The sequence below is a fragment of the Acipenser ruthenus genome, chromosome 4, assembly GCF_902713425.1.
Source record: "Acipenser ruthenus chromosome 4, fAciRut3.2 maternal haplotype, whole genome shotgun sequence".
NCBI classification, from domain to species: domain Eukaryota; kingdom Metazoa; phylum Chordata; class Actinopteri; order Acipenseriformes; family Acipenseridae; genus Acipenser; species Acipenser ruthenus.
The window spans coordinates 18132701-18145414 of record NC_081192.1 but is presented as its reverse complement, the minus strand read 5'-3'; the positions used below and the strand labels follow the sequence as shown (position 1 = coordinate 18145414).

General features: G+C 38.9%; 2 protein-coding genes across 4 annotated transcripts in view; one reads left to right on the top strand and one right to left on the bottom strand.

Moving 5' to 3' along the window:
• Nucleotides 1-7684, bottom strand: part of LOC117400481 (putative Polycomb group protein ASXL3) — a 66434-nt gene extending 58750 nt beyond the window's left edge. For all 3 annotated transcript variants that reach the window (XM_034000521.3, XM_034000522.3, XM_034000523.3), the window contains exon 1: nucleotides 7454-7684. In XM_034000521.3, coding sequence (XP_033856412.3) covers nucleotides 7454-7507 — 54 coding nt within the window. In that variant the 5' untranslated portion in view covers nucleotides 7508-7684. The remainder of the gene's footprint in view (nucleotides 1-7453) is intronic.
• A 1171-nt stretch (nucleotides 7685-8855) lies between these two features.
• The window catches only part of LOC131736989 (coiled-coil domain-containing protein 178-like), a 35209-nt gene continuing 31350 nt past the window's right edge, over nucleotides 8856-12714 (top strand). Inside the window, exon 1 of the mRNA XM_059023399.1 lies at nucleotides 8856-9064. The gene's annotated coding sequence lies outside the window, so the exon portion shown is untranslated. The remainder of the gene's footprint in view (nucleotides 9065-12714) is intronic.

Genomic DNA, 12714 nt, shown 5'->3' with positions numbered 1-12714 from the left:
CACGGACAACATGCCCTACATGTTGGCCTATTCCTATCCTGTTTTAAATAACTTTAGCATAACAGAGGCAGAAGTGTTAAAGGGACTAGGAGCTCTTAAAATAAACAAATCCCCTTGGCCGGATGAGATCCTCCCAATAGTACTCAAAGAAATGAAAGAAGTTATTTACAAACCGCTAACCAAGATCATGCAACAGTCTCTTGACACAGGGGTTGTACCGACAGACTGGAAAATTGCAAACGTAATACCGATCCACAAAAAGGGAGACAAAACCAAACCAGGTAACTACTGACCAATAAGCCTGACTTCTATTATATGTAAACTTATGGAAAGGGAGATTTTGTCTAACTAACCTGCTTGATTTTTTTGAGGATGCAACATCGACAATGGATAATTGCAAAGCATACGATATGGTTTATTGAGATTTCCAGAAAGCTTTTAACAAAGTCCTGCATAAAAGATTAATTCTCAAACTGAACACAGTAGGGATTCAAGGAAATGCATGCACATGGATTAGGGAGTGGTTAACCCTTTGCAGTCCATTTATTAAGTGCGTGTCAGGCGCGTCAGGTCCAAATTATTTTCACACGTGCTGTTAATTTTAGATGCGCTGTTTAAAAGTATTTTTTTTTCACAGTCAAACAGGTTTAAAAGGCCCTGTATATCAACAAAGCACTCACTAGGCATCTCCAGCCCTGCCCCACTCTTTCGTTCGCTATCGCTTTCACATATGCTAAGAAATAAATAATAATAATAATAATAATAATAGTCGTACATACCGATCAATCATCTCCTGATCACCAAACTCCTCAATAATGCAATCCAAGTCCTTATTTTATTACTATAACATCTCAAAAAGGCTCTGCAAATGTCCGTGATAGTCTCTGTGCGCTGATGCAGTATCAGCCAGCTTGTTTCCTTATGACCGCCCATATGGGATGTCTCGGCTCCTGTCGCTCCCACTCGGCCATTGAATGGTTTCTCGGCTTTTTCCGGAGAAAAAACGACTAGAAACACGTTTTTGGCGTTTTTTTGATGATGTCGGACAGGGTCCGACAATGGACCGGATAGGAATAATTGCAATGTTGGACCAGGTCCGACAATGGACCGCAAAGGGTTAACATGTAGAAACCAGAAAGTACTGATTAGAGGAGAAACCTCAAAATGGAGCAAGGTAACCAGTGGTGTACCACAGGGATCAGCATTAGGTCCTCTGCTATTCCTAATCTACATTAATGATTTAGATTCTGGTATAGTAAGCAAACTTGTTAAATTTGCAGACAACACAAAAATAGGAGGAGTGGCAAACACTGTTGAAGAAGGAATCTATGAAAAAGACCTAGGAGTTTATGTTGACTCAGAAATGTCCTCATCTGGGGCAGCAGTGTGGAGTAGTGGTTAGGGCTCTGGACTCCTAACCAGAGGGTTGTGGGTTCAATCCCCGGTGGGGACACTGCTGTTGTACCCTTGAGCAAGGTACTTTACCTAGATTGCTCCAGTAAAAACCCAACTGTATAAATGGGTAATTGTATGTAAAAATAATGTGATATCTTGTAAGTCGCCCTGGATAAGGGCGTCTGCTAAAAAATAAATAATAATAATAATCTAGACAATGTGGGGAAGCTATAAAAAAGGCCAACAAGATGCTCGGATATATTGTGAGAAGTGTTGAATTTAAATCAAGGGAAGTAATGTTAAAACTTTACAATGCATTAGTAAGACCTCACCTAGAATATTGTGTTCAGTTCTGGTCACCTCGTTACAAAAAGGATATTGCTGCTCTAGAAAGAGTGCAAAGAAGAGCAACCAGAATTATCCCGGGTTTAAAAGGCATGTCGTATGCAGACAGGCTAAAAGAATTGAATCTATTCAGTCTTGAACAAAGAAGATTACGCGGTGATCTGATTCAAGCATTCAAAATCCTAAAAGGTATAGACATTGTCGACCTAGGGGACTTTATTGACCTGAAAAAGGAAACAAGGACCAGGGGTCACAAATGGAGATTAGATAAAGGGGCATTCAGAACAGAAAATAGGAGGCACTTTTTTACACAGAGAATTGTGAGGGTCTGGAACCAACTCCCCAGTAATGTTGTTGAAGCTGACACCCTGGGATCCTTCAAGAAGCTGCTTGATGAGATTCTGGGATCAATAAGCTACTAACAACTAAACGAGCAAGATGGGCTGAATGGCCTCCTCTTGTTTGTAAACTTTCTTATGTTCTTCTTATGTTCTTATGTTTGAGACTACAAAAAGTGATTAGTTAAATATAGGCTAGGTAGTTGTTAGTTTAGTATTAATTCAATTCTATTCATTGAAAAAAGGCAACAGAATCAGTCCGTTATTTAAAAAAAAAAAAAAAGTTAGCAGGTTAATGTTCTTGTGGAGCCACAAACATGTTTAAGTTCATAAAAATTGTGTTACTTTTATTAAGCAGTAGTAATAACCTTAAGCAGTGGTATTTCAAAATAGCAGAAGCCTGTTTTTACATTAGTGAAGTAGGCTACAACATGTTTTTAATTAGAAAACTTCTTGTTGTTCTTTATTGAAATGAATGTTCAGCTTTCATATTGAAGCTTGTTGTTTACTAAGCATTCAATCAAATCAGGTAGTGTAGGAATCTCCTTGCATCATTTGACACATTTTTGTGTCAATTTGCTCTGTAAGGTCATTTTAAAAGGTTTGCTTACATTACCCTCCTGTTGTTCTGCGCTCCGTCAGCCCTTGTTAAAGATATCAAATAATATACCCAATCCGAAGTAAGTGCATACTTGCCCCAGTATAAATATTTAAAAACTAGCAAGAAATGACTTGGTTGCAGTAGCATAAGTTACATTATTGTTTTAAGTAAAGTTATTTTATTATGGGCAAACTTTGCCCTCTAACTCAATGGACCCTACTTAGAAGCAAGCACAAAGGCAAAGATGCAATTTCTCAGAAAAATAAAACCATTTTAATAGTATAATACAATAAACTCTTAAATGTTCCTTCCTGCAACTAAATGTATGCTGTTAAATGTGTACTGTTAAACTTGTTTTATTCTGCTAAAAAAAAATGGTTTTGGTTTTGCATTTGCACTGTTTTCAAAATAATTTTTTTCTTTCTTTTTTTTATAGCAAACCAATGCTTCTGACATGGCAAGTATTTTGAACTGCCTAACTTATCTTACCTTTAAAAGAACAGTACGTGCTTTTCTTTGTGTGTATGTTTTTTTTAACATGTTCTTTAATAAGCTGCACATGGGAATTATATGTATAACATTGTGCAGAGATGCAATTGGTACTGGTAGAGCCATTTGGTGCTACTTGTATGTATTTGTAGCTAATACATGCTCAGTAAGTATATACTGATTATTTGATGCTGAAACCTGTGGGTTTGTGGGTTTACGGCTTTACAATTACTAAAACCGTAACATCACAATGATTGAACAGTAACAGGGTTCCCCCCAGGAATTCTGTACAGCTGGGTGGCACAGCATTATAGCCGGGTGCACTTTTAATGGAAAAATAAATATAATGACAAAGAATTTTAATAATAAGAAATTAAATAATGAATAACAATCCACCCCAATTCATACACAGGCTACACTGCTCCATTTAGCCTTTGCGATTTTTTTTGTGGTTCTGGCAGAGCTTGCACATCATACCACCCAATTCCTTGCTGTAAAAAAGCCACTCCCCCCCATAACATCATACTCACTATCACAATTTTTCTATTTTTTTTTTTACGCACTGGCCCCACTTGCGGTTTTTCCAATTCTCTTTCTACAAGTTGCTCTTCGTTGACCATATCAGGTTGCTCTTTTCCATTTTCTACATATTATTTTTATTTTTCATCATCCATTTCAGTTTGGTAATTCCCATCTTCATTGTCACTATTTTTGCTTTCGAAAAAATAAGCGGCTATTTTTTTAACGTTTCAGCCTCTAGAAGTGCTTAAAACAGAAAATCCACCCCTTCAACTCTCTGACTGATTAAATGCTGTGTCAAGACGTAACACAGCTGTCATGTGGTTCCAAGATTATTTTTCACTCAGCGCGCGCGCAAGTGATCTGGTCTGCTTGCAGCGCAATCAATCCTTACCGTTAAAGGCACAGTAGCAGACGGGCGGCTCTGGGTTTTTCAGTTGTGCGGCGACCCGCCTAGCTGAAAAGGTCTGGGGAGAACCGTGAGTAAGGTTTGCATTTTCTATTTTTTTTTTTTTTTAATTTAGTGTGTCCAATTATTTTTCCACCGATTTTCTCCCAATTTGAATGCCCAGCCTTTTTCCCCTCACCACAGCAATTCCCCACCCAAAGGTTCAATGGGCACCCTCCAATCCCACAACAAAGCCAGCTTCCTTTTTTAACCAGGAACTCAAGAGCGGATGTCCGTGTACACCTACAGGACTAGGACAAAGGCCAGCCCTGCAGGCGTATGCTCTTGAACTCACTGGGCACCTGGCCAGCAGGGTTCGCTGTAGCGCGATGAGGAGAAACAGTCCATGCCAGTTTTACCTCCCTAACCAACAGTGGTGTGCCATCAGGAGTTGCAGCTTATACTGTATCTTTTTGGAAACAATAACTCAAATCAGGCAATACAGTAACTTACTGAAGTGTTAAATTGTGAAGAATATTAAATATTTATAGGTAGTAGGGCTGTGTCCAAAGGTTCGTTCGCTAGCCAGGGATTCGAAGATTGTTTTAAACCTTCGAAGGTTCGTCAGACGGGTTCACGCACAATATGTTTTTTTTTTCTTCTTCCTATTAACTGAAACTGTTTGACAATGTGTGAAAACTATAAATCACACATTACATATCACTCACATGCAAAATTCAATCTTTTAATTTGTATAATGCATATTACGTAAACAAAAGTTGTTAATAAAATCTGCTACTACATCGTTATACATTACGTACAACTGGAGCAGGGTATAGTATCCAAAGCAGTGGGCTCGTACCTCTAGTGGTTGTAGTGCTTCAGTAAAATATGTACTGAACATCTAGTGTACAAGGCAGTGTAAGAGAAGTGCTATGGTAGAATATGTTTGAAACATACAAAATATACTTTAACACAAATCATTTTAGTTTCAAAAACTGAGCACCGTCCGCCCTTCCCCGCTCGTGTTATCCAGAGCCAAACCTTTAATTTCTTCATTCACCATCGACAGCAAAGCGTTGTATAGCATAAGCTGTATTTAAAGAAATGTCTCGATACCCCTCTGCTGTTTGTGATTTTTTTGTTAAATGCCCAGACAACCAAAAAAAAAAGTTGAATGCAAACTGTGCAAGCAACTCGTATCATGGAGGCATAACCAATCTCTGGGATCACTTGACAAGCGTAAGTTCTTATTATTATTAGTACTGTATTATGAATATTTTTAGTAGTAGTAAAATGTGACTGATAACCTGCTTGGAACGGTGACTGTTAAATAAAGCTTTGTCCACTGCAGTTGGTGCTGGTGCAATGCAAGCTTACTGTATAGATCGCAAGCAGTCTCTATTACGTTTAAATAAACGTGTATTTTTATTTTTATTTAAATGATATAACGTATTTTTAAACTACATGTAAATGTTTATTCCATTTATATGGATTACCTGTAAAATAATAGGATTTTCAATCAAGTAGCTATGGTGATGTCACCAATAAATTATGCAAATGAGTACCATCGAAGGTTCGAACCTTCCTTCGGTAAATGTGTTCCAAACCTTCGAAGGTCAAAATGTACCCTTTGTTGCAGCCCTAAAAGGTAGTAAAAGGTTTTGGTTGATGCAGTTACAGTTATTATTGTTTTTATTATTATTTGTTTATTTAGCAGACACCTTTATCCAAGGCGACTTACAGAGACTAGGGTGTGTGAACTAAGCATCAGCTGCAGAGTTACTTACAACATGTCACCTGAAAGACGGAGCACAAGGAGGTTAAGTGACTTGCTCTGGATCACACAATGTGTCAGTGGCTGAGGTGGGATTTGAACCAGGGACCTGCTGGTTACAAGCCCTTTTCTTTAACCACTGGACCACACAGCAGTTCCTTTAATATACTAAACCTAATAAAACCATTTTTTCAACATGGTACTTATTGCTCTGCAAATGGGTTCAAATGTGTTAGGTAACATTCCTTAAATATTTTAAGGTTTATGACAAGGCTTATTGCTGTGTAATTCACTGCATCTATTATTGACCATGTTTTGCACTTCTGTTTTAATCAAGTGGTAATCCCCAATCAACCTTGCTATGATTTGGGGAATAAACCAATAGATAGCTTACGCAGTTATTGGTATACGCATACACTTGACAATCAGTAATTCATGCTTTTAACTTTGAGTGTTTTTAGACTGTTTTAAACTATGATGTTAGTCTTTAAATTGGAGAGTATTGCCTATCAAAATAAAACAATTCACAGTTTTTACCTTGGCACATGTCCAATCCCTTCCCTTAATGTTACAGTGCTGTTCAATGGGTTGCGATTTGCTCTTCCCTTTTTTTGCTAACCTCCTTAAAATGTTGTGCTAGACCAGACAATATAGCAAACTACTTACATAAAACATGAATACTGTATACAAAATATATATTTCATTAATTTGGGGAAAATATAATTTAATTAACTATACATGCATGGAAATAACCCCCCACCCACAAAAATACATTTAAGAAAAGAATTGGTGATGTTGGAGTTAATATTTAAGATTACAATGTCATAAAAAAAAATGATAGCAGTTAAATTGCATTTGCATAAAGAAAACAAAGGTAAAGTGTACAATTTAATCCACTTAGGGAACTAAATGCATTGCATAATTTTACTGCACATTAAAATTATTTAACGTTTTTATTATTTAGCTACAAACTACGGAAGATTAATATTGGCGGCCCAAACTATTAGGGGCTCTGTGTTGAACCACAATCCAATCGTTCGTTACTAATCGACTACTAGTTTAAAACTAACGCAGAACACATAGAAAAAAGTTAAGCCCATTCAAACTGCATTGCTGGACAGTTTCCAATCCATGCGTATTTTATAAGGGTCGAAATCAAGTCAGATATTCACCAGCAGTGATGGGAAATGATGTTACAGCAAACCCCCGTTTTGTTTGCAGCATTTTTAAAGATGCGATATTTGCATCTTAAAGATCGGGAATGCGTTTCATTGTTTCCCATCTTTTCCCCCAAAACAAAGCAGAAGACCACAACAACCACCCCCAAACCTGTGATATGTGGAGCTTCCTCCTCCTCCTCCTCCTATGTTGTAACGGGTAAAAGCTAACCTGACACTTGGATACTCATCATCATCATCTCTCTCTCTCTCTCTCTCTCTCTCTCTCTCTCTCTCTCTCTCTCTCTCTCTCTCTCTCTCTCTCTCTCTCTCTCTCTCTCTCTCTCTCTCTCTCTCTCTCTCTCTCTCTCTCTCTCTCTTCTCTCTCTCTCTCTCTCTCTCTCTCACTGACACGTTCCTCGAAAGGAAAAGCAAGCCACTTACCAAGCGGGCAGCCTCTGCCCAGGTGCGATCCTTTTTCTTCCGTTTGTCCTTCATCTCTGTATTTCATGGGTAAAGCAGCAGTTTGTGCGAGGTTTTAGATGGCAAGAAGACAGAGACAATGACACACTGACATACTGACACACACAATACCGTCCCCTAGACCTCTCCGCTGCAGCTGACAGCTGGGGACAACAATACACACTGACGTCACCCGGGGAAACAGACAACATTCTCACAACACACTTCCGCACTCTCGCGAGGTCACCGTTCGCCATCAACGCGAGAGAATGCTTAAAAGCGTTTTCGTTTAAAAGAGCAGCAACCCCCTTTTCCTTCACGTCTTCTTTCTAAGCAGTTAACCACGTAGCTTTGTTAAAAGCTGGGTATTTCTTTGGCTCTTTCCATGGAAAGACAAGCCTGGGGGAATTATAGTTGACTATAGTAATACTACTAGCTGCTCTCTTTTTCTGATGACTGTTTCTTTTTATATATGTTACATACTAAGGTAAATAAATTATCTTTGTATGTGAAATTAATTCCATGAAAACATGAACCCACATTCAGCCTAGTTTAAGGAGATTTGTTCTCATACATTTAAGATGTAAGCACGTACGTGGATCTTTATATTCCAAATGGAAATTTCCCCATGGGGGTGTCTCCTTGTTGCCTAGATACCAGACGCGCTGTGTCACTCTGGACGACAATAAAGCAGAGGTGTCCAAAGATCAACAGTGAAACAGAATGTATACGGTTAAAACTGATTTTTTTTTTTTTTTTTTTAACTGTATTATTATTATTTAGGCAGTTTGTAAGTATAGATGTCGCTTCATAGTATACCTTGTTGGGCTGGAAACTATTCCGTTTTAGTATTTGTCTCGGTTACTTACTGTTTGTTAACGTGGAAAGGCAGGTAATGAATATTAAGGTTTTCTTTTTTTAATAACATGGCGATTACCGTTAAATTGGGTTTTCATTTGAAGTTAGTTAATCTTGAGTTGAAATATATTCTTAACACTACCACCATTAAGTAAAAGTAAAAACAAAAACAAAATCCAGTGTACGTCCAATAACTGAACCCAGAGGTTTTTATTGAGTCCAAAATAGACATTAAATACACCAATTTAACACATACATGTTTGTATTTATTTTAATGTTTGTATTTATTTTATATATATATAACTAACTTCTTAAAGCACAGTTTTTTTGTATTCAGCCGATGAAGGAGGACTTGTAGTCCGAAACGTCCTGATAATTGATTTGTAATCAGTTATTCTACCTTTTTAAGTACCTGAAATATCCTCTTTTTTTCTTTTTGATCATTTTGGTACACATTAGTTTTTCTTTTTCTCAAATTGTATAAGGGTAGACGGTGTTACGATAACTAGCCTTCAAGTCGCTAGATGGCGCACTAGTATATGTGTTAAGTACATGTCTGTTATAATCTTTATGCAGCACTAGAGTTCAGGTCTGTGTCAGTTGTAAGCAAGGCAGAACGCAAGATACACGGCATTGTAATGAGCTACAATAAAGCTGAGTTATCTCAACCAACACACTGTCTTCATTGTTCCCGAGACACAACAAAACATGGTGTCAGAAGAATGAACCTATAAGGTATGTGCAAAAAAACGTCGCAAATAACAAACCTATAAAGAAATACTACTAAACGAGTGACCGTGGAGTGTGTAAAAAAAAAAAAAAAAAGATGGCGCTAGGTCGAATTCCTGTACCAGAAGCTATGAATATGAAAGGCGACACATACAATAACTGGACATTTTTCAGATCCCAGTGGGAAAATTGTGAAATAGCGACAGGCTTAGACAGCAAAGAAGAAAAAATAAGAGTTGCAACGTTACTGACTGTAATGGGAAAAGAATGCTATATACTTCAGCGGCACGTGGATATATCGGAGACAGACGACACGTTTCTAAAGCAATACTCAATGCATTGCAGAAGCATTTTGAGCCAACTCGAAACGTGATATATGAAAGATTTATTTTTAATACCTGTGAACAAACTCAATCTGAAACAACAGATCCGTACATTGCTAAACTGTGCAAAATGGCCGACTCGTGTGACTATGGGACACTGAAAGAAGACTTGATTAGAGACAGACTTGTCATAGGCACAAAGGACACTGCAGCTAAAGCGCGAATGCTATGTGAGCCAAAGTTAACGCTAAATAAAGCTGTAGACATGTGCAAAGCAAGCGAGCTAGCGTCTGTACAACTAAAAAAACTGAACTCCACAGAACCTGAAGCTGTTCACTATGTAATGCACAAAAAACGTGCAGAACACAAAGGTTATTCGCTAAGCTACAGCAGCAAGAAACAGACATGCTCTCCAGCAAGCAACGAAGCTAAAAGCACAAAGCAAGGCAACTGCCAATATTGCGGCTCAACGCACGCTAAAGCAAAATGCGCCGCCTATGGAGTCACTTGCAATCACTGTGGCAAAAGAAACCATTTCGCAAAGGTCTGCAAGCAAAGAAAGCAACTCCACCTTGTTGAGGAAAATGACGGCTCAGAAACAGACACGCTCTACATTTCTGACATCAATTCGATAAAATACGGCTTGAACAAGTGGTACGTCAATCTGAAGCTATCACCAGACTGTAAGGAGCACTACAATTACGCTACCAAATATACTGAATGTCAGCTAGACAGTGGATCGACAGTCAACGTCATGAGTTACAGAGACTTTGTACAAATCATGCAAGATGGAACAGCAAAGTTACGACCAAGCAAGGCCAAACTAAAACTTTATGACGGCACATTGATAAAGCCTAAAGGAGAGTGCAAGCTGATAGCGGAACACAACAACAAAAAATACAGACTGAAGTTCCAGATAATGCAAACAATACAAAAACCACTCTTATCAGCTACAACGTGTGAACGACTTAACCTGCTTAAAGTCAACAATGAAAATACTGTACATCATGTTGAAGACAAAACAACAAGGCAAGAAAAAAGCCTGACAACAGCAGCGATTCTAGAAGAATATGGAGATGTTTTTGAAGGACTTGGCTGCCTGCTAGGAGAACTACATCTGGAAATCAACAAAACGATCACACCAGTGCAACACCTTCCACCGAGAATACCATACCACTGAAGAAAAGCGTAATGGAGATCATAGACAAAATGGAAAAGAACAAAATAATTGCCAGGGTCACAAAGCCAACGAAGTGGATAAGCAACATTGTAGTTGTAGAAAAAACAGGCAAACTACGCATTAGCATCGATCCGAGTGCTTTAAACAAAGCCCTGATGAGAGCACACTATCAGATGCCCACGATAGAAGAAATTCTACCTGATTTGGCGAAAGCAAAGATATTCTCAGTGCTTGATGCTAAAGATGGATACTGGCAAGTACGTCTAGATGAAGAAAGCAGCTACTTAACAACATTCTGGACGCCCAACGGAAGATATAGATGGTTAAGGATGCCCTTTGGAATAAAACCAGCGGCTGAAGAATACCAGTGAAGACAACAGGATGTACTACAAGGGCTTCCCAGAATAAGCGTGATAGCAGACGACATTCTAGTATGTGCAGACACTACAGAAGAAGCTACGGCCAGCCATGATCAAAATCTAATCAGCCTCCTAAAGAGAGCCATAGAAGTCAACTTGAAGTTGAACAAAGCCAAAATGAAGCTAAGACTTACAAGCGTGCCATACATGGAACATTTATTGACTGCAAAGGGACTGTCTCCCGACCCAAACAAAGTCAGAGCAGTACAAGAAATGACAAAACCGACAGACACAAAAGCTGTACAAAGATTACTTGGATTTGTAAACTATCTAACGAAGTTCCTACCTTGCCTATCCGATGTCTGTGAACCATTAAGACGACTGACTGACAAAGACGTCATGTGGACTTGGCTACCACAACACGAAGCAGCCCTAGAGCAAATCACCCCATACTGAAATACTACGATGTGCATGAAGAAGTCACCCTACAATGCGATGCAAGCGAAACTGGACTTGGAGCAGCACTACTTCAAAACGGACAACCAGTAGCTTTCGCTTCAAGGACACTTACGCCAACTGAACAAAGATCCGCACAGATTGAAAAAGAATGTCTGGCCATTGTCTTTGCATGCGAAAAATTTGACCAGTACATACATGGCAGAGGCGCATCAACATACAAAGTGATCACAAACCGCTAGAAACAATCTTCAAGAAACCTCTACTTTAAGCACCAAAGCGCCTACAGAGAATGCTAAGATTACAGCGCTATCAGCTGCATGTGAAGTACAAGAAAGGTAAAGAAATGCACATCGCCGATTTCCTTTCCAGAGCACCACTACCGCTCGAGAAGACAATGCACACACACACACAAGAATGTGTCTACTCAATTGAAACAAAACTGCAGAAGGAGATTGAAAACATTGATCATGCCACCAACCTTAACTTTTCAACACAAAGCTTGAACAAAGTTAAGGCGTATACGCAACAAGACGCATCACTGCAAACGCTACAGTCGGTTATCACAATAGGATGGCCTGAAACAAAACAAGAAACACCTACAATTATCAAAGAATACTGGACTTACAGAGACGAACTTACAACGCAAGACGGAATTATCTACAAAGGCAACAGAGTTGTAATACCCAAAGCAATACGCTCAAACATACTAACTCATCCATGAAAGCCACTGTGGAATTGAAGCAAGCCTGAGAAAAGCCCGTGATGTTGTATTTTGGCCAAACATGACTCATGAAGTAAAATACTTAATCAGCAAGTGCAGCATATGCAACGAGCATCAGAGAGAACAGCAGAAAGAAACGCTCATACCACATCAAATACCAGAGCAACCGTGGAGCAAAGTTGGAATGGATTTCTTCACTGTGAACAAATCAGACTATCTGATTATAGTTGATTACTATTCAGAATATTGGGAGATTGATGAACTTCAAGACACGACTACAACTACAACCATAGAATGCTGCAAAAGGCACTTTAGCAGACACGGGATACCTGACACGGTCATTACGGACAACGGCCCTCAGTTCGTTGGACACAAATCTGAACAGTTCGCAAATGAGTGGGAATTCTGACACATTACATCATCCCCTTACCACAGCCAGAGCAACGGCAAAGCTGAATCAGCAGTGAAGATAGCCAAAACACTTCTGAAAAAAGCCAAACAAGATGGCAAAGATCCATGGAAAGCAATACTGAACTGGAGAAACACACCGACAGAAGGAATGAAAAGCAGTCCTATACAACGATTAATGTCAAGACGCACACGCACATTACTGC